Source organism: Athene cunicularia (genome assembly GCF_003259725.1).
Source record: "Athene cunicularia isolate RWA chromosome 6 unlocalized genomic scaffold, athCun1 chr6_part1, whole genome shotgun sequence".
In the NCBI taxonomy this organism is placed as follows: Eukaryota; Metazoa; Chordata; class Aves; order Strigiformes; family Strigidae; genus Athene; species Athene cunicularia.
In genome coordinates, this window is record NW_020799105.1 from 3,611,698 (window position 1) to 3,633,639 (window position 21,942).

Consider the following 21,942-nt stretch of genomic DNA (forward strand, 5'->3'; position numbering starts at 1 on the left):
AAGTGCAATGAGTTGACCAGCAGATACCCCTTACCTGTTGCAAATAGCCAAAAATGTGGCATTTGAAGAACTCTTGAATTTCACTGTAATGGTAGCTAACATGATGCTGACTTTGTAACATGCTTTAGCATGTTAAAGCTGCTCTAAAAATAACTAATACAGAAATTTAATTAGCTTAATTCAGTGCTGAAAAAAATCGTAAAACCTGCCCATGGAACAGATTTCTTCGTTAAAAATAAGACAGAGCCCCACACAGTCACAGTATAATCCATTTATTAGCATAATTTGTGAACCATTGGTGTTGATCCAGGGGACATGACAATTTCGGCACTTGACTGATTTCAGAGATACTCAGACCCTGGTTAGTAGAAAGGGATTTTAATAGGACTGAGTGGGCTACTACACAAGCAAGTTTTTCTTCTTGATGTGGGAAATTAAATATTTTTCTGAACAAGGAAAAATACAGCCCAAAAGATGTGCATTGGTCCAGGTCCACAGTGCATTCTTGCACAAGCAGTGATCCCAAGTTGGTTACCACCAGGTGCCATGCTGTTCCTTCTAACTGCAAGAAACTCCCAGCAAGTCTATCAAGATGGTGTTAAACACCACAGTGCAGTTCATGTCTCAAAAGCTTTCATCTGATTGCTGAATATACACATAAAAATCTGTCTTCAAGTGGCTGATGGATCACTGCAGCTTTTTTGGGGGTGAAGATACTTCAGGATATTGACTTCAGGAAGGAAGGAAGACAGACCCACCCCTTACCCCTGATATAGCAAATATCCATGTTCCTGGTTCCTCACCAGTGCCTCCACTAATATGTTTGAGAAACTGATCTGTTATTCTCTGCTACAAGCATACAAGGATTACAAGGGTAATCGACATCCTGTCCAGGTTAATAAACAGCTGCCTGATTAATTACAGCATAGAACATAATTCATAGAAATCATCAGAAGAGTGGTCAGCTACAGGAAGGGGATAAATATCTAATCCAACTTCAGCTGGCCAAAGCCTGGACTGGCGTCAAGGCAGGGCTGATAGGTGTACCACTGCAGGCACTGCATGTCAGGAAGACACTGGCACTGGGTCAGCCTTTGTAGAGCACTGGGGTATTTCCTCAAAGAGGGATACCTGGAGCACTAATAGCTGCTCCTTAGACCTTTTCCATAGCCATGTTTCTACTTCTGCCAATGCTTCCCTTTCTCATGTAACCAGCATGTGCCACACTGCTACAGGAAGTTGTCTCACAGCATCCACATGGCACAGTGCAGCCACCAGCAACAGTGTCTGAGCTTCTAGCTCTTGGAAACAGTGTGGTGTGCATTACCCTTATCCAACAGACTAACACTGTGAAGACGGACTGTATCAGCCAAGGCAAAGCTCTACACAGCTATTCAGGTGCTCCCTGCCCAGAGCTGCAATATGCTCCCCAAGCATACCTAGAGCAATTACTGTGGGCTCAGAGAGGCTGCTGCACCTGACTGAGGCACAGGAGTAATTCACCTGGCGGGTTTTCATCCCATTGTAGCTAGGCTGCCACCAAGACCACACTAGCAAGTTTAAAGCTAGCTCCAACCTACATACGTAACACACATATAGCACTGAAATCACAGCATTGCCTACTATAGAAAATAATACTGAAAGTAATCAGCAGATGGCACAGCCTCCCCTGGCAAACTGCATTCAGTTTTGGTTACTAGAGCTTAAAGATCCAGCAGAAGGAGATGATGTGAAGACAGAGTCACCATGCTATCAGATATCTAGACAGTTTGGGTTGAAGAGAGACAGAAACCACAGTTTTAGAAAGGGGACTATCTCTAGGCTAATGGACAACAGAGAATATAAAGCCAGGCCCCATATTTCCTCTCATGGCTGAGAACATAAGGACAGATGGGATTCAATGAAAACAAAAGGCAATTAATTCAGGAACCATAAAAAGAAATTATGTGCTATGGAGAATAAAATTATATTGGTCTCATTGCCAGAAAATATTGAGGCTGAGAGCTTAGTTGGATTAAATAGGAGATTAAACATTTATATGGAAGATGAAGGCTGCTTACATTAAATAGTTTTTTGAAAGTAAGGGATATAAACTCTCACACTTTAGAAAACAAAGAATCACAAAAGAATAGTGCATAATGTTTTTACAATACCTAGAGGACCAAGTACTTCTATTTTTAATTATAATAGTAATGCAAGTAATTAATTTAAATAGGCCAAGAACAAAATTCCCCAGAAGGAAAGGTTGTTAAAACTTGTTTAGTACAAACTCATGCATACTATCCTTTGAAACATCTGCTGCTGGCCAACATTAGGTACAAAATACAGTCCTAGGGCAGCTGAGTGCCTCTTATCCAACCAGGCAGTCCCAGTAAACCTTGGTGGCAAAGCACATGAGTTTGGTTTGGGCCACAATCCCAGTTTAAACAGTAAAGAGCAGTAGTGGTGCTCTGAAACAGGTCAGGACAATTGAGGAGAGTATTGGCAGGCTTGCCTACAGTACCAGTAAAGTGTAAAAGTAGGCGAAGGAGATTGGATACTTCCTTCCCTCCTCCTGGCTCATGCAGAACTCACCGGGTGTTAATCACAAGGATTCTCACAGCTTTCATGGTGAAAAGATCTAGGAGAAATATTTTGAACTAGAAAATGGGAATTTCAGAAGACAATGCCAGGCCTGTATCTCACCCATGGTACATGGTCATTTATTTTAACTCCTGAAAGTCAACCAGCTAAGTAGGCTTGAGGAAATAAACTCATTGTTTCAATCCTTCAGGTGTTTCTGTGCCTGTTGGGGTTATGAATATACACTGAAAGATCAAATCAGGTTAAACTAGAGATGTGACAGCACCCAAGGCACAGAAACTCCATTTGAGCTGCTGTAGCGTGCTGGCTTGGGGGAGGCTGAAGGCAAAAGCCAAATCCCTCCATGTTTCCCAGACAGGTACTGTTGCTGCCAGCATGGAACTTGGCATTTAATTCCCTGCAAGAGCAGAGGTCTGTGACATAATTGCCCTCAGTCCTCCTGTCATTTTAATTCCTGAGAGATAAGGAGCAGTCTGCAGCTTTCGCCTTAGGGAGTCTCTGCCAGCAGCTGTAGGACAACACAGCCAGTGTGGAGCCAAGCACAGAGCTGCCAAAAGATCAAGCCTGGAACTTTAAACAGGGTTATCAGCACAAGCTGCACTGCAGACATTCAGGACGTCAAGAAGAGACACAAACAGATCAGAACTGTCTCAAAGGCCAGTTTGCATGGGTTCTGACATTTCATGTTTTAAAGGTTCCTACAATTCTTTTTTAAAATAAGGCTTCCAAGCAGGATCTTTAAACAGTCCATTGCAACACTGCTAACCCAACTTTCCTATAATCCCTATAGAGGGTAAATGGAACTCTTTAGTTTATCATTAACACACAAAAATAAAAAAAATCATCCACCTAGCCAGATCAGCACCTTTACATTAAGCTGTTTTATAGAAGACAAATTAAAGCTTTAAGCAACCACTACGTATTGAATCCAAGGCAATTTCTAGGACTCTGTCACCACATGTCCTGTAAATATGACATTGCTAATCCATGGGTTGTGCTCTACCTCCTGTTCTTGCCTTGGCAATACCTAGGTTCTGAACACCTTCCAGACAGCAGTCCAGTGCCTGACCCAGTCATTGCCTACCCTACAGTGCATGAGCGAACCCAAAATATGCACATGGTCCCATCCTGTATTATTACTCCATGTTCAGGTCCTTGGTTATACATCAAAGCTTACTGCCCCTGCTCCTGAGCAGACCTGTCTTTTCTCTGACTTGTCTATACAAAATGAGAAAGACACTGTGCACTGCACAACTGGTGATGCACTTAGCCCTTCTGTCTATTTTTATGTTTTGCTACCTACTCAAGAATAATAATTAACTTACAAAAGTGTTTAAGGCCTAAGAGGAAACTATGTTCATTTGCTCAGATGAGAGGGAAGGAAGAAATTGAAGTATTCAGTTAATAACCCCTGCTTTATCTCAGCATTATTTCTGTTCAGGCTGAGGACTACAGCTTGATGGCAGTGCTTGCATACCCTCGAGTTAAGCCAGTTTATTCCAACTGAGAGGAATGAAAAGAGAAAATAGTGCAAAGAAGAGAGGAAGCATAGCCCAGAAGTTGCAAGAATAGGACACACTTCAGGAAAGCCAGAAGGTGCTTTGCAGCACACTTACTGTTTTACACAAGGAGTGAGTAATTTGCTTGAGGTGCACCTATATCCCAGGAGTATTTCAATTTTTCATGGGAGAACTGTGAATACAGAGATATTAAAGACTAACATCACAAATAAAGGGCAGCTAATAACTATGGTGAATAAGGTACCAAGAGAAACTCCCCACAGTGCTGTTAAATCATGATTCAACACCTGAATATTTGAGATTAACATTACATTTGGATTTAAAGAAAAATAACATATCTATTCAGCCTTTTGAGGTCACATTTTTAAGTTCTTCGTAGTAATCACAAGGGCAAGAAAGCTATTGTCTCTTAAAAATTAAGATTTACTCTCATAGCAACACCTGATTCTAGAAGATGCTACTTTAAGGAAAAACAAAACAAAACAAAACAAAAACCAAAAAAACCCAAAACACAAAAAGAAACACTATATTGAGAAAGCAGCAATAAAACCACAGCATCTGGCAGCTGGAAATATGTGACAGAGGATTACAGTAGGAGGGAGAAGCATCTCTTAGCAGGGACAGACATTTAAAGGGCTCATATGGGAGCAGACCTACTATTCGGAAGAGAAAAGGTTCCCCCTAGGGACACAACAGGGAAGGAAAAAAACCCAACTGTTGGCCTGTTCCTCAGCTCAGGTCAAATCTTCTGATTTCTGGAACTGAAGAGAGTTGTTATGAAAAAATGTATTTCCACTATGCCAGGGCCTGGTGCTATCTTCCAAGCATCTCACCTCTCTTTGCAGTGTTTTTCAGCTGTGCAAACATACAAAACCAGGAATAGATTTACAGAGGAAGGTGTCTCTCCACTTCTACCATTGTTCGTGTGCCAGGGCAAAGGAACAAGTGTGATTACAGGACTCAGATAGTCAGAGCAACATAGACTTACCATTCTTACCAGTGTGCACCTGCTTTCTCTGCTCAGAGATTATGGACTAAAGTGAAAACAAAGATTTTAAAGAATCAACCATAACTGGTTTTCTCCCAGTTCTACAGTCTAATGACAAAATAAATTTCCATCAGTCACAGGCCAGAAGCCACATCCTTCTGCTGCTGCAGGGCAAAAGGATCATACATTGAACTTCCTAGAGTTCAGACATTTTCATTTTAGCTTGGTCACTTTCTTGATCCAGGGTACATATTTGCTGACCTTTGTGTACACACCAGGGGAATCCTTCCGACCACAGCCATAACCCCAGGAAGTGATCCCCAAAATGATCCAGCGTCCGTTTGACCTCTGACACATGAGTGGCCCTCCACTGTCACCTTGGCAGCTGTCCACCCTTTTATCTTCAGAGAGGTTCCCAGCACAAATCATGCGGTTAGTGAACTTCTGTCCATAACGGACCTCACAGTCTTCCTGTGGGAGAAGAGGCACCACCCCCTGCAGCAGGGTTCTCGAGTAGGACTTCCCTGGAACAGAACACACCAGCCAGACCAATTTATCTAGGGACAACAGCAGCAACCTAGAGCAACAGTACTCGGTGCAAAAACTGATATTTGTACGTTTCATGTAAAGACTGCAGCACAGAAATAGGCTGAGCTCATCATCTCTGAACCACCAGAACTTCAGAAAACAGTGCTGCAAAGCCAGACCACAAAAAAGATCTGCAAGATCAAAGAAATAGGGAAGAGGTTGGAGAAAAAGGTTAGATCAAAGGATGAGTCTTACTCCAGGTTCTGCCAACAGGTAACTTGAACCTCGTTTAATTTATTTCACCTCTCTGAGCCTCAATTTCCTCCTCTGTAGAACAAGGACTTTGTTTTCTCAAGAGAATAAATGCAGTAATATTTGTAAAGTGATCAGTTCTCAGAAAAGTTTTGGAAGATGTTTCAGAGGCATCCAAATATTATTCAAAGGGAGCTTACTTCATCTTTGGCCAGATTTGTCCCTCTTTGCTCAAATCTTTTTATTACCCCAGACAAGCTCAGAACACAAGATTCATGTACTATATTAGAGTCCAACCTTTCTGTGCCCAAGGTTTATGGTAAGCTCACAAGGTAGTAGGTAACTGCCCCTCTCATTTTGAAAGCTGGGTTTGGCTCATGGGAAGGATTCTAGCCATTAAGCCCCAGTACAGCTTAAGGGAGTTACATGGCTAAGGTGCTCCTTGATCCTCCCCAGACACCCTGAAGTGACACGTGCACCTGGTGCAACTGACTCTAAAGGCAAATGTATACTTGCAGTTAAACACTTGGGGTAACAGCTAGGGAGACAGCTGGGAGTATGGTTAGTCCAAAATCAACAGACAAGCTCCTGGGGCTATTTGCCTTTTGGCAGCAAGTCTTTCCGAACATATGGCTTTGCTCCAATTACAGTAGCCCCAGAAAGGCCTCCTTGCCTCAAGCCCTGCATTGCATCTCTGATCCTCAAAGGGGGGAGGACTGGACAGCCAGTTATAAAGCTTGATTTAGCGTTTAAAGCTGTCTGCAGACCTCGCTAATGCATCCATGTCAGGACTCCACTAAGACCAAACCATTTTAAAACATTGCCTGGAGAGAGTTAAAGATTTAGTAAGGAATACTTTCTAGAATATTCCCTGTTTCCTTTTACATAGGAAGCTCCATAGCAATGTGCTGCAAGTGAACAGGTACAGGCTCTGTCTCAAACCTAGTGCAGAAACCAGCCTTGGAGCCCAGATGTCCCTGCAGCAATATCCAGGGAGATCAAGCAAGGTAGTCTGAGAGAGATTCCTTCCACCTCTAAGCCCCCACTTCACTACTGCAGTATCATGAAGGAGGCAGAAGGTCATAGAAACATGAGGGCCTCCCACAGGCTTTGCACACCAGCTCTGCACAGGCTGCTGCTGCCTAAGGAGTCTGCTGTGAGCAAACATGCACATAGAAATGGGAAGAAAGAGAAGACTGTGGCCAAATGGCAGCATTGCTCTCTACCACAGCTTCAGAAGGATGCTATGGCAAGAAAAACTTCCCCCACGGGCAGGGTCAAGAAGCCACAAAACCAGAAGAAAACACAATGGCACAAAAATCACCTCACCTCCCCGCTTCTTATCACCATGTGCTGGAACAGATTATAGGAGCAGTAAGAACATGGCCTTGAGTTCTGCAGGCATAGATTAATGGCTCGTGTAGGCTTCTGAAACTAGACTCTCACACCTTTCTTGCCCCTCAAAGCCCCATCACTCACCTGTGTCTCCCCAGCCAGAGATGATGCAGGCTTGCCTGTTGATATCAGACTTCTCTTTCCTACTGGGCAGGCAGACAGGTAGAACATGGTGATTGAAGGAGAGACAGTGCCCCTCTCTGCCCCGCATCCGGACCAGGGCAATGTCATTATCATTGCTGCCAGCCCAGTAGTTCCTGTGGAGGACAATCCGATCCACGAGCAGCTCCCTCTCAAACTCATCCTTCACACCTGTGTGGTAATCACCCACCCGCAGCAGGTAACGCCGTACATCAACACCAAACCTGGAGAAAAATGAGAATTAAGATCTTGATACTCCTACTAAGAAGGAAACAGACTCACACAAGTCTTGGTTGCTATGAGACTGAACCACCTCCTCACAAATAGGCAAAACAATGCCAGCTACCGGACTGTAGGCCCTTATTAGCAGATGTGATAATGCCAGCAGTTGCAGTCAATGGGTGTCCCAAATCACTATTTACCATGCACAGGATTCTTTTTCCTATAAAAAGGGCTACAATAGTTGCAACAGACTTGTGACTTTATCTGTTCACAGTTCCTTAAAGCACTGAAGAACGGAAAAATCCTGGTTCCCTTTAAGTTGTAAAGTCTCAAAGTTAAGAGGGCAGGTGTAAGCAGTGAAGGATAAAGCAAGTCTATATTGAGTCATCCCCATAAGTGCTCCAAGATCACATACAACATAACCTGAAGGTCTTGGTTTATAAACTTTGCTCATGTGGTTCCACTGGGCTAGAAGATAATCTTGTATAAGGTTATTTTGTTCATTGTTGAATATCCCTCAGGATAGCCCACTCACAAACACACCTTTTGAAGCAGTGGGCTGCAGTCACCACCCAGCAGCTGCTGATCAGTGTTGCTCCACACAGCAGACGAGTATCTCGATGAAAACCTTTCAACCGTAGTGACACCTGCCATGGCCAACCACCTCTGAAGAAGAAACAGAGAGTTTATAGGTGTCACACATATGGGAGCTGTTTTCCTCTTTTCCCATCCACTCTGCCCCCTCTGGACTCAGCTGGAATGCATTCTTCCCTAGATAGGCCCACTGGTTCAAATCAAGTTCAAAAACCACCAGTGAAAATATGTTAATGTACTCATCATTTGCCAGATATTTTCAGAGCCTGTAGGAAAGCTGGAACCAGTTCTGACCTTCCCAACAATTACAGGGTAGTACCTGAGAGACTTGTTTCCACCTATGATCCTTTTCTTGCGACGGTGAAGCAGGCGCATCCCACACACACCAGACTCTGGACCTGCACAGCCAAAGTTAGAGCATTTGGGTAGATACCTTCAGCTTAAGTAACAACATTTACTGTCACAGAGCCAAATACCATTCACCTTCCCTAAGGGCATTAATCCTCATGGTAGCTGACTGCATTATGTTGTGCATATGGAATTCATAGGTTTGATTCCATGAGTTCCCTCAGTTTTGGTGGGGGTGCTTACCTGCAGTATCTGATCTTAAGCCAGGAATGGGACTTCTACAGCTATGTCCTCAGTACTCTAAAACCCAAAGTCTGCTCATAGTTACTGCCCTAAGGAAGGGTACAATGACTTGGTTGTGGGGAAGTTCTGCAGGCTCAAAGGCCTGACGTGGGTGGAGCCCCTCAGACTAGTTGGGAGCACTCTGTGCTCCTAAGAATAGACAATGAAAACAAGTTAAAAGTAGGAGGTGCAGGACAGGACATGTTTATTTTGAAGGTAAAGCTTCAGCCAAAGAGAACTACTACAGGGAAAAAGCATAAAGGCATGCAGAGATCCTACAACTGAAGGTCCAGATTTCTGCATAGAAGAAATGGGCATGTTACCTGTTCTCACGATATCTTGAGCCTTCTCTTCCACATAGTCACAGATCACACCAGCATCCTCACTGTGCCAGCAGCTGTGAATCCCAGTGTCAGGCCTGACACACTGCCCTAGAGTGTGCTCCATGCCACTGCATTCTACGTTGTCCAGATGGATGGGCCCATGGCCTTCACCAAAATAAGCCATTGCCCTGGCTTTTGCTGTACCACTGCAATTAGAAAGAGGGTAGCTAATCTGCAGTAAGCAGGAGGCAGATGAGCCTGATGCACCAGAACATTTTAAGACAAATAATATTTATGTGTCACTCCATACATAGACAGTAATACAGTGAGAATAGGACCCTACTCCCTCAAGCATATGTGGGTAAGACAAAACCAAGAAATGGAGACCCCGGAAACAGGTCCAGAAAGAAGCAAACCCCCTGAGAGCTATTTCTGTCTGAAAAAATGCATGTACTACAGCTCTTACCTGAATCCCAGTTGCCTGCAAACCACTGCAGCATCTCTGTCTGTCCAGCCATCATCACAGACGCTGCCCCACTGCCCATTCAGAAATACCTCAACCCGTCCCTCCTTGGTGCTTTCTCCATCCACTAGCCGTACAGGAGGCCCCGAAGGAGAAAATACATGGGTTGCTGCAAACAAAACACCAGAGAGTGTGAGGTGCCGAGAACTTGGGTCCTATAGGAAAAGATAAATTCCAGATATCATTAACCTTAAAAAAAAAGAAAAAAAGGAAAAAAGGACTGTTTCTATATGAAGACAATTCACCTCTGTGCTGAATCAGAAGTCATATTCATTTATTTAATACATACAGGAAATCATTAGTGGATCATATTCTGAAAGCTGAGTAAAGTGGAGAACAAGAACAGAAGGAAACTTATTAATTCCTGAGCCAAGAGTGGACAAGCTAAAACATGCCTGGGAAAGAAATCCATTAAATTATAAAACTATTATATCATTCTAAGCAAGAGAAAAGTTCTACATCCAGGAAAAACAAAAATGTTGGATGCTGTCTATTTCAATAAAGAATGTCTGACAGACTCTAAAGTCTCCTGTAGTAGGGAAAGGGGAGAGTATCAGGCCTCATATAAATGAGCAAATTATGCTAACTTGAAATACATTCACTATTTTAATTAAAAGTGTGCCAAATTTCCGCACAACAGCCCCTTGCACCTGAAGTCCTCATGTCTAGGCAAGGTGTGACACTAACCTAACTACACCAGTTTCCTAAAGGGTCTAGTTAAAGAGGTCCCATGTTCCCACAGACACGGGGCTGGGGCATGTCATCAGTGAGCAATGGCACACTAAGGCATCGACCCTTCCTCAGCCCCTCAGGTTTGTTTCAGAGACTGTCAACACAATTCTCTCAGTTTCTCTGCAGGTCTGGCCATAGGTCTGGTAGAGCCACAGATCTGTGGCTCTGCCTCAGGACAAGCCAGGGATCGTTCCTAGGAGGAGTCCTCAAAAAGCAGCCCCCTCACTGAAACAGCACAGGGAAAACTCCCACATCTGCCAGAGTTTCCAAAGGAAGAGACCAGCAGGTGACACTTCCCCACCATCCAGGGCAAGAAGCAAGGCAAGTTACCCAGGCTGCCGTCCATGACTGTGTTGCTCTCTGGGGAACAGCGGACTGCCACATCCTCAGCGTGTGAGCAGTCATGCTGCCCCCAGTTGCTGTGGGGACAGTCCAGGAGGGACAATTCTGTCCCCACACAAGCCACATCATCCAGTAAGATAAAGCCTTGGCCAGCAGCATAGTCCCCTTCAGAGGCCAAGGTAGCAGGACCACTAGAGGAAGGAAACAGAACATAACATCAGATTCATTAAAACTCATTAATCCTACAAGCTCAGACCCAAAGGGAAACTCCCCTGCAGAGCTCAACTGTGATACTGGTGGCCTCCTGACCTAAACCGCTCAGTGACACACAGGATGGCAACCAAGCAGCTTGTACATCTCACCGGCTTCAGTTGTCAGAGAGGGCCCACTCAGACCAGTCCATTTTCCAGCATCTGGTCAAAGGCACAGTCACACAGTCATAATAGCACAGAGGGCCAGCTATAGCACAGAGGCTGCTTTGCAGACATGAGACCAGGTACATCCATTTGGGGACAGCCTAGCATTTAAGTAATTCTACTTCTTTTTATAGGAAGCAGCTACCTGGAATTGAAATGCAGAAAGCTGCAAACTTTTAGGTACTATAAGAGATGACAAACACAGTGTGAAGCTGAACTCAAAGGGAATAATTTAGTTTAGGCTGTTTCAGTCTATAAAGCTGAAATTTTACAAGGATACCCTAACCATATTAAAAAATCTACAAAAAAACCTCAACCCTTTAGTGGCTCCAAGACTACAGAATCCTGATTTTAAATCTTCCTCACACTCATACCTGGAGGGAAAACAGTTCAGCAACAGGCTGAAAATCCCTAATACTACTCTTTCTTTTTTGCCCTGATAGTCTTTGTTCAACTACTGAAGCAGGTGATATGCCTAGCTGACAGAGCAGAGGGGGTGGCAGTGCTGAGCTGATACACCTGCAAATTTAAGGAGTGTTAAAGAGAACTTTCTGACTTTGGTGAGGGGCTCCTAAAGACAATATCAATCTTGTTATTTGCTTTCAAAACCGACTGAGGCAAGAGATAATGAAGATTTCCACACCACACACCCCCACCCCCCACACCCCCCCGGAAAGGATGTGGATACCTGTTAATCTTTCCCAAATAAAAATGTATAATGGTAATAACCCTTCTAATGAAGACAACACTGAAGCATTAAGGTCCAACCTATTGCAGTGAAGGGTGATGGTACCTAATCCTTGAACTTAGGAAGCACAGACACTACACACACTCTCATTCCTACCTGAAGCCCAGCTGCCTGCAGACCACGTGGGCACCAAGGTCTGTCCAGCCATCATCACATACTGTGCCCCAGTCTCCATTGTGATAAACTTCTACCCTGCCTTCGCTGTGGCTGCGGCCACCAGCCAGCCTGACAGTGCCCTCTGCAAGGGGTGGGGGAAGAAAAGATCAGCACTCAGCAGGGGAGAAAAGAAACAGCCTGGGCCCCCCCTGCTGAAGTCTCTGCACAGCCCGTGAGTGAAAGAAACCAGACACAGATATCTGTGGGTACTCAAAACCCAAACATCCATTGCTCCCAAACATACCCATGTGCCAGAGGAGGATTCATCTCAGCCTTTCCATGCCACCTGTGGAAAGCCATGGGAACACCACCAATACTCTGATATATTCTCACCCGCTGCTTGCTCTTTACCTCCACATCTGGCAGCCCTTGTGGGAGCCATACGTAGAAGCCCTGCAGGATCTTCAAGTGGTGGGGTTACTGCTGAGCAAGCCTTGTATTATGGGAGTAAGACCAGCACATTTGACTGGCATAGGGCTGTAGATCTGTACCTGTGAAAGGATCACAGGAGACTCCAGCATCTTCAATGTGGTCACAGTTTTGCTGTCCCCAGTCACTCTTCTTGCACTGGTCAAGTGAGAGTTCATTGCCAGAGCACTCCACTTCATCCAGCAGGATTGGGCCAGATCCCTGCCCATAGTGAGCCCATGACAAGGCTTTTGGGTTCCCACTGCAAACATTACAGACATGCTCAGTGAGGAAGGTCAGTCTTGTGCCCTCAGATTCTGCCTTGCATGGGGACTCTGCTATGATAGGTCAGTGTCCTCCCATAGATAATCTGTATTTCTTACACAGTGGTGTTGCCAACTGATAACTGAAATATGTTATTGGAAAGTTTTGTAATGAGACCTTCCAACACATAACAAAGACACATCTGCAACATGAACAGTTCAGACACCTGGGGACTTCTGAGGACAGTGATGTTTCAATCTCAGTAACAGGCAAAACTCCCAAAATTTGAGGGATTTCAAACTTGAATTGTCTATTTTAAACAATTTTACACCAATGTGATTTTCAAGAATGCTCAGTATACAACAGCTCCCATGTTAAGCGCTGAATGGCACACAGGAGAATAAGGTGCTCTGTCTTGCTTTCCATCTGAAGAGGATAAGGGCAGTCAGTGAAAAGTAAGTTCACATATAAAAATCACAAGGGCAAGTTATCACTGAGGCAAGAAGATTTGCATTATAAAATAGTGAACAGGGATAAACACAAACAAACCTTACACAGGAATACACCAACTTTTTTTTTTTTTTTTTTTCCACAGCATAAACCCATAAAACTGACAGGAATTAAGTACAAAATCCCTTTATAGAATGCTCTCACATTCTTTATTCTGCCTACTTCTATTACCACTCCATAATGTACAGTGTGGAAATTACCTGAGTCCCAGCTGCCTACAGACTACTTCAGCATCCCGGTTGTCCCACTGGTCATCGCAGATGGTACCCCACTTGCCATCATGGTAAACCTCTACTCGCCCTTCAAAGCTTTCCTTTCCCCCAACTAAACGCAGTGGGGCACCTACACCTGTGCTTCATGAAAGGGAAAGAGAGCACAACAGAACAAGACAAAGACAAAGCACATCCAGCAGTTCAGGGTGTAGAGTCATTCACTAGCCAGAGGGGCTTTTGGGATGCTCTTGTCCCACCCTACCATATCCTCCCCTCTAGACTCCCCCAGAAGCATCCAAAATTGCAGCCCACAGTATGAGGTATTGCTGATACAGGGATGGCTCTTTATCTGGCTGCTACAATGACTAGGACTTTGCTGCCTGCAGACAAAAACCTGGTTTGATAAAAAGAGCATGTGGTCATAAGCAACAGCAATCTTTCAGCAATTGTAGAAATATGACCATTCTGAGTATTTGGGATTGGAAAAGGATGGATAATTTTCCACTGGAAGGAAGATAATGACCTGCATAGCAAATTGAAGAAGAACATTCTTCAATTATTTGCTCTCAACAGCTTCATGACCTTAGATTTTACATCCTTTCAGCAACACTGATGCAAGAAACATGGAGCGAACCTCCCCTGGAGATTTACCTTCTGGAGGGACACAGGTTACCATGGCAGTCCCCTGGTTACAAGCTCCTGACATAGCTTCCTGATAGTCACACTGCAGCAGGGCTTTCTCATCCCCATGGCAGTTTGCTGACTGCAGGTGCAAGGGAACAGGCCATGGTCCAGGACGATTCTTCTTCCCAGCTGTGCCAATCTCACTGGTACAGAGAAAGCAACAGAGCAATGAAAAGCCATAGCACTGAGCAATTTACGAGTTCCCCTCAGTTCTTGGGACTCTCCAGTCCAGTTGCATCATTTCACATCCCAGTGAACCCAGTTGATTAGGAGTGCATAAAGGGGTTGCCATTTACAGCCTAACGGGAAAGCACAAGCAAGCACCTCCCACCACCTAACCTGTTTTGTGTTCCTACTTACTGCAGCGGAATTGGTCTGGTCAGAAGTAGCACCCTTGTTGAGAGTGATGAACAAACCCATCAACTGATTCAAACATCCAAATATCACCTTCTTCCTTTTCTGTGGACCTTGCTATTTGGAAGTTTGAAGTTCCAAATCCCAGATTCCCAAAGAGGGTTCACACTCTCAAAATTTCTATTAGGTCACTACAGTAACTCCAGCTGGTAATACTAAAAAAGGGGATATGATCTCACATCAGTCTGGAACACCAAGCAGAAAATTACTGTTTTAAAAAATTCTTGCAGATCCCAATTGGGGTTGGGCATAGCCACGGAAAGAAAACATTATGAGGGGACCCTGGTAAGTGGGAAATGAGCCCACAAAACAAACTCCTCTACCCCAGCCAACACACTATGCCAGAGGAGCTGTAACCACAGAGGCTGTTCTTTCAAAGGCCACATGAGCATCTAGCTCTTTGCAACCAGACTGAGGTTCCTACCTGAGACCTAGCTGCCTGCAGACAACGCTGGCATCCCAGTCAGTCCAGTGGTCAGCACAAATGGTGCCCCAGAGTCCACTGAAGTACAGCTCCACAGTACTATCTTCTGCCAACCGCACAGCACCTTCCAAAAGAGAGAAAAAAAAGCTGCTATATTCTAATGGGGGTTTCAGACCAGGAACTCGTGGACTTGCATGTAGCTGAGCGGAGCTGCACTTTGCTTCGCTCATCCCTGTTTTGCTTCTGCTGTTACTGAAGTGACTTGTCTGAAGGAGTGCAGGATGTGGCACCTTCCCAGTTCCAGCAATGCCTGCTGAGGAGGATGGCTGGTGCTATGTTCTTTTCAAAGTCATGGTAATATCAACAGGAAACTTGGCTTCTGCCACAGCTCCTGGATTCTCCTTCTGTGAAATGGGGATGATTTTACATGCTACCTTGAAAAAGTGTATGGAAATAGCAGGCTCTCTAATTCCTTCTGACACTCTATTGATTTATTTTCCATCAGCCACCTCACCTATGAAAGTCACTGTTGCTACAGCTAGAGGTTCAGGAAGAGCAGGTGAATCCTCTTTAATTTCCCTAAGAAAAGTAAGTGCCAATGTAAATGCCCTTTCAATTCCCACTGCACCACAAATACCTCCTCAAATCTCCTTGCTCAGTTATGTATTGGGAGAAGGATACACCTGCTGTCTGTAGTACCTCAGTGCAGGCACACAGCACACCTAAACTTGTGTCCTTAACTTTAATGAGGCCATCTTTGGAAGTACTTCCACTGGCAAGGGAAAAGACACTGTAATTTAATTTATTAAACTGGTACTTCAACTGTTCTTCAAAATGTGAGAAAAGCAAGGAAGGTCAGAAAACAGAAGGACAAACAAAACATTTCCAAGAATACTGCACTGGAGTCAGTGCCTTGAGAGAGTTCAGCTCCCTTGCATGCCTCAAAGTAAGCAGCAGTCCTTGTTCAGTACCATAAGGAATTTTAAAGCAAGCCTATGACCTACCTTGCCACAGAAGATTTACAAACCTAGCCACAGATTTTTCCTTGTTGTGTTTGAACTGCAACACTTATATGAGCAGAGCTCTGATATGGACTCTTAAGGAGCAGGAGTGGGTTGTTTTCCACATAACTTAAACTGTTTTCAAAGTGGCATAAGTTAACAGTAAAAAAACCCAAAAACCACTCTCCTTGTATGAGAATAAAAACATCTATACAAGGCATTATGTCTACAGCAGCTTAAATCCACCCCCTACTATATACAGACGTTCTTCTCCCACACAGGCTAGCCTCTAGTCCTAATTATTTTGACATTTTGGGACAGTTACTGTACTGTGCTTCTGTCACAGGGTGTCTCACCTGCTGCTTGCAAGTCTGTGCAGCACACATTTCTGGCCTGAGCCTCCTGTGACAGTGCTGCCTGGGCACTGGCAGAAACATGCAGAAGACCTTACCTTGGTTACAGTCACAGTTAGCCCAACCGATGGCCCCTGACGCAAGCCGGTAGAAGCACCAGGGTGTAGTTCCCCCATCTGGGTTCCTGCAGTGGTTGTGGTCCCCCAAGCCACGGTCTGGGTACTGCTGAACATAGTCGGGGAACTCTGCCCAGCTGAGGCACTCTGCCCCGGCCTCAGTGACTGCCAGCGAGCCATTGTAATACCCAAGAGATCCGACACCACACACGCTGGATGCTGGGTACAGGAAGGGAGCTGTTAGCATCACTTAAGGCATCACACACTGAGGCTCAGACAATGTGGGAGATACCAGCTGATCTCCCAAAACACCTCCTGTGTCTGAAGTCTTGATTGCTACTTGCTTGGTTTCAATTCTATCACTCTTCAAGGCAGCTGCTCAAAGAATGTTTATAATACGTACTGTCTAAAAACCAAAGTGATCTGAAAGTCATAAATTGCCCAGATAGACCTTTGAAATGTGTTAACTCTGGGCCCAAACATGGACAATTTGAACCAGTTCCCACTACTGTTTATTTCAATAGATGTATTCCCTTACTCTGAAGCAGCACTTGAGCCTGGCACACACTCCTCCACTTCCTTCCCCACCTGCTTTGACATCTGAATAGGATACTCTTAAATTTAATCCTGGGCTCTTTAGAAGATTAATTGCCTATCTAAATTGATTGAAACTGAGAAGAATTTAAAATTAGCTGTAATTTCATTCTATAAAGCAGGAAGGTGGGAAATTACATTGTATTTCATTGTATGTATGTTACCTATACATATTAGCATATCACCTGTCTTATCTGAACTTGGCCAATGTATAGGAAGGGAAAGGAAACCTATTCTGGGGGGAAGTGCAGGTGCCAATGTTCCAGGTGAGTACCCATGTGAAATATCTCATGCAAAGAAACCCCAACAATTAATTTAATATGGTCTTTAACAAAGAAGATAACTCTCCATTCATGACCCTGAAATAAGAAAGCGGGAAAACAGAACCAGATTTGGTGTGAGAGTGGGCTTTTTAGAGTCCATAACATGGGAAGAACAGGCTCAGAAAAGGATAACAGCTATAGCTCTGTTCACTGAATAAACAAAAGGAAGACAACACTCTTGGAAAACCCTTCCGCCATAAAGACACGCAGTGTAAACAGCAAGGGTACAAAGAAACTTTGCCTCATGCCATTTGCCTTCTAGCCACTGACAAGCCCAGAGGGGGTAAGTGACAGCTGAAGGTTAACTGCAAGTTACAAAAATGAGAAGCAGTTACAGGTAGGTGTCTGGAAAACACACTGTGCACTTTACATCAACTGGTACCTTCAGAGGGGGTGTATGAGAATTCACTGAGGCAGAGAAAGAGAAAGAGAAAAAAGAACATGTGGGAGGAGTAGAGAACTGCAAGAGTACTAGACATGAAGAAAAGAAAGTGGTCTGGCCATTTTGGGGAAGGATAGAAACATTGAAGCAGGAGAAAAGATTGAAGAAGTGATGGAAAGAAAGGAAAAATGCCAGATAGCAGTGGTTCATTGTACCTATGGTCTCACTGCAGGAAAGAATCTGCCCGATGACTGAATTAATAACTTCTTGTTCTTACCTGCACTCTGCAAATGGTTTTGGTTGGGCTGGGATCCCAGGAAAGCCTGGAAAAAGAAACAGAGCAAAAGCCGAGAGATGATTATCCAATGAAATAAACATGGGCATGTCCTAAAAGCAGCTCATCCTTTTGCTGCTTTAGGCAAACACACCCCACTCTACCCATTTCTCCTCTTCAAATCCAATCAGCACTCTGCCCACTAGCAACAAAATGAGTAACTACTGGCCTGCAGAGATTTAGCCTTGATCTAAGCACAACATTACAGGGCTCTGCTTGTTCTTTTCCAATAGAATTGGAAGCCTGAGTGAGATGCCTATAGAAAGAAAAGCTAGAGGAAAATCACTGTTATCAGTAAGAAAAATAATGAATAACCACTCATTCTCTCTCCATTTATAGGCAAGCCATCTATGGCCACAGCAGCAAACAGAGATATATCTACAGGATGGGATGACGCCTCCAGGTATCTCTGTTAAAATAGTAATAAGCATCCATGTATAAAGTGGGGAACACCTAAAGAAGAAAATCCATCAAGGCTTTTTGACGATTTTTGTTTTAATAAATGACAATATGATATGGTCTTATTATCCAAAAGGGGTTAAATAGCTAAGAACAAAAAATATGAAACAAAGCCCTCAGAATTCCAGCATCCTGTCTGGCCCCAAAACTGCATTTCCTCTTATAGGCAGTGTTTTGGTGTTTATAACTTGACTGCTGGCTGAGAGATAGGGATCTCCACTCAATACCATTACATGGTGTGCAGGCAGGTGCAAGATCTTCAGAGATGCAAAATGAGAAGAAACTGCACATGTTTCTGTTAGCTCCTTGTAGTTGAATTCATTTCTAAACACTTAATGAACATTGCTAATACTTTTATATGAACAAGGGGTTGTAATTCACAGAACAGAGGTGTGCATATAAAGAATACTAACTAGTATTCTTCCAATACTAGTTGGAAATGGTTCTTTTTTTCTCCAAAATGCAGCAATTTTGCTCCCCTCATCTTCACCTCTCCTTGGAAAATGGGAAGAGTAAAATTTGGAGTTAAACCAAATCTACCTCTGGAATAAATTGAGATAGTTCCCATAGATACCTGACAAGAATGACATCTACTCATGGCAGATGTAATTTTCAAATCAAGGTTATGAATATGGTCCAGCAAGCGTTGACAACCATGGCCAAGCTCCAGCATCACCCTCCAGAAGTCAGAATGTGACACTGCATATTGAAGATGAATTCCGGACATGGTTCAGAAACAACAGATCAGATCTCAGGTGTGTATGCACAAAGGGATGCTTTTCAGCCAAAAATCCATTTATCTGCATGTATCAGGCTGTTGCAAGCCCACATAATGGTCTGTGAGCCAACAATGCTGAAGGACTTATCTGAGGATCTCAAAGCTCTTTTGCAAAGAGAGGAAAGTGAGCTAAACTATACTTTTGTGAGTGCACCAAACAGGTGACTGAGACACAGTCCAGGTCCCCCAACTCCTAGCTTTTACTGTGCACCTGCACACACATGTAAGCCTGCAGGCAATAGAGGGATGGATTGAACTAATAACAGGCTGTATATGAAAGCCTGAACCTGCTCTTCTTGGAGAAAGACCATAAACAAAAGAACTGCAGTATAAGTAATATGCTTCCCTTCTGATGAAAGATTAGTTGCTGCCAGGTCCCGTAGCAGCTTCCAAAATCCCCTGACACTGACCGTCACCACCACCAAATTTTAGTGCAGACAGCCTGTGCTGCAGTCGCTGCCCCAGGTCTGTGTGGCTATAAATCATCTGTCCACAACAGCAATAGGGGTAATCAGTCAATCAGCAAAGAACAGAAACAAAGGGTCTCTCCCGCCGGGGTCACTGCGGTGCCTGAGAAACATAGGAAACCCAAGCCAAAGCATCTGCAAGCTCTTGTGCTTTTCTTTCCTTTTCTGAATTTCATATGCACAACAGAATAAATCCTTCCCCAAGCCCCCAGCCCTTCCCAGAGACCACAGCTGCCTAGATGCTTTGGAAAACATACTCGGGTAATAACAAGATACACTTACAGTGAGGATATTAAAAAGCCATGTGACTTCTTACAAGCAAACAGAAGAATAACCATTTCTTACCGCCACACATCTGAGACAGGATAACAGACTCAAGAGCCCGAGTACTCTGGGGATCTCCATCCTTCCACTACAAAGTGGGCAGAAGCTTCTTCAAGCATCACGTTCTCTCTCGCTCAGCTGCTGCCTCCTCCTCGGGCTCTGCCGCTGGGTTTCCCCGGGAGCAGGGCACTAGCCGCTCCGCACCGGAGGGAGCGGGATGCCTCTTCCATTTCTATGCAGGGAAAGGGATGGAAGGGAAGGGGTCAAAGTTCTCAGCAGCATCTTAGAATTTCACTTTCCCCTTCGTCTCGCCACTTCTTCTTGATTCATCTTTTCAGAAAGGGGAAAAGGAGAGGAGAGAAATGAGGGAGGAGAACATGTCCCAGAATTTCTCTAGCACCCTTATCGACGGGAGGAGGCAGGCGCGGACGGGTAGGGCGCAGCCCTCAGCCTGCTCCTGCACCCCGTCCCCTCCCTTTTCCCGGGTGCGCGCTGCTCCTTGCCTCCTGCCCCTGCCCCCGCCTTCCCACAGCCGCCTCGTCCTTCTCCCCCTGAGGCACAAAGGCTACAGCTACGCCTGGGAGCTGGGCTGTGTCCTGCCGCAAAACTCCAGCTACAAAACTGGGAAAGGAAACGGCTTGTGCGTGCACACTTGCCAGAAATTAGACTTGTTGGAAGGAATCTGGACTTTATCCCCCCAGTGCTGCCTCCATGATTAGCTGCTCGCAGCTTCCCAAGGTCAAACTCTCCTCAGATTTGAACCCAGAATACGTTAAGCAACTTCCAGATGTCCCCATAGAAAACCCACAGGTGGCACAGCCCTCTCCAAGGTGCATTCCCAGTTTTCAGCCCTGCATCTTGCCATCATGAGTATTGCTTCCAGAGACCTTTTCCATCAAGTGTTTCCTTGACCTTGGGCTGTAAAGCTATCTTCATTCGATTGGCTAGGATGCTTTCCAAAGGGTTGATCATTATTGTATTGCTATGAATAATTCTATGGGGGTTTTAGTGCTTTTGGCTTACTGCTTATGAATTAGGGTTAAAGGCTACAACAAAAGTTTTAGATTATTAAATCTAGGAAGGGAATTCATCCATTTAAAGCTGTTCAATCTTGGAAATTTTTTTATATTTTCTCTGTGTTGCTCCTTAGCTCAGTCTAATAGGCACTTCCTGCATCTATGTTCTTAGAGAGATTAACTCCTAGTGTTCTACAGCATGAAACATGAAGGTCACCTTAAGAAATGAGCTCACTTCTGGCAAAGTCTGCTGAGCAGCATTTCCAGAGACACCTTCAGCATAAAAACAAGGAATGGGCTGATAAAAAAATCCGTTGGCTTGACAAAAAACCCTCTTTTTTCATCACTCGCTTATTGCCCATTACTCACTCCACATGACAGTTTTGTGTTGCCTCATCCTCAGCCACTCACCAAATGCAAGGAAATTCTGCTACATGCTGGATCTTTCACAAGAGTCACAGAGTGGCAGGAGAGCATCCTTTCTGGAGTGGATTTGTACCACAGCACATTCTGGACACAGTGCATTTGGCCAAGAATTACACTCAGTTTATTAGGAGCAAATCTATATCCTTGTAGTGGGGGAGGCAGATCATCAGGGCAACAGATGGAAATAGCTTAGATGCTACAACACACTGTAACTCTCAAGCAGTACTGGCAGAAAGGAGCAAAATGATAATATGGGAATGTGTTGGAATTTAGAACCACTTAATCCAGTAAAAACAAAGGATACACCAGAGTCAGGAACAGAATATCTACTAGCATTCAGACAAATCTGATCCTTAGTCA

The 21,942-nt window shown here is 44.4% G+C and overlaps 1 protein-coding gene across 2 annotated transcripts; it reads right to left on the reverse strand.

Annotated features, from left to right (window-relative positions):
- Window positions 1–263: 263 nt before the first annotated feature.
- On the reverse strand, window positions 264–21,256 carry LOC113481531 (neurotrypsin-like). 2 transcript variants are annotated; one of them, XM_026851278.1, is made up of 16 exons: window positions 20,701–21,256; window positions 20,162–20,372; window positions 18,056–18,101; window positions 16,462–16,698; window positions 15,010–15,133; window positions 14,139–14,314; window positions 13,476–13,623; window positions 12,585–12,763; window positions 12,034–12,175; window positions 10,762–10,964; window positions 9,643–9,784; window positions 9,177–9,382; window positions 8,543–8,621; window positions 8,173–8,295; window positions 7,351–7,631; window positions 264–5,615 (listed from the first exon to the last, which is right to left on the reverse strand). In XM_026851278.1, exons 2-16 carry the CDS (start codon window positions 20,219–20,221, stop codon window positions 5,305–5,307), a joined length of 2,457 nt encoding a protein of 818 aa, XP_026707079.1. In that variant the 5' UTR covers window positions 20,222–20,372; window positions 20,701–21,256; the 3' UTR covers window positions 264–5,304. The 2 variants fall into 2 exon arrangements, with proteins under 2 accessions (XP_026707079.1, XP_026707078.1); XM_026851277.1 differs by having other exon boundaries at window positions 20,162–21,256.
- Window positions 21,257–21,942: the final 686 nt, after the last annotated feature.

Bases quoted from the DNA above. Each gene is read 5' to 3' on its own strand.
- LOC113481531 (XM_026851278.1), bottom strand. From the start codon at position 20,221: ATGGAGATCCCCAGAGTACTCGGGCTCTTGAGTCTGTTATCCTGTCTC. The intron at 16,699-18,055 runs GTAAGAACAAGA...TCCTGTACCCAG, and splicing joins AAACCATTTGCAGAGTGCAG to CATCCAGCGTGTGTGGTGTC. The intron at 14,315-15,009 runs GTAGGAACCTCA...TCTCTGTACCAG, and splicing joins TGCAGGCAGCTAGGTCTCAG to TGAGATTGGCACAGCTGGGA.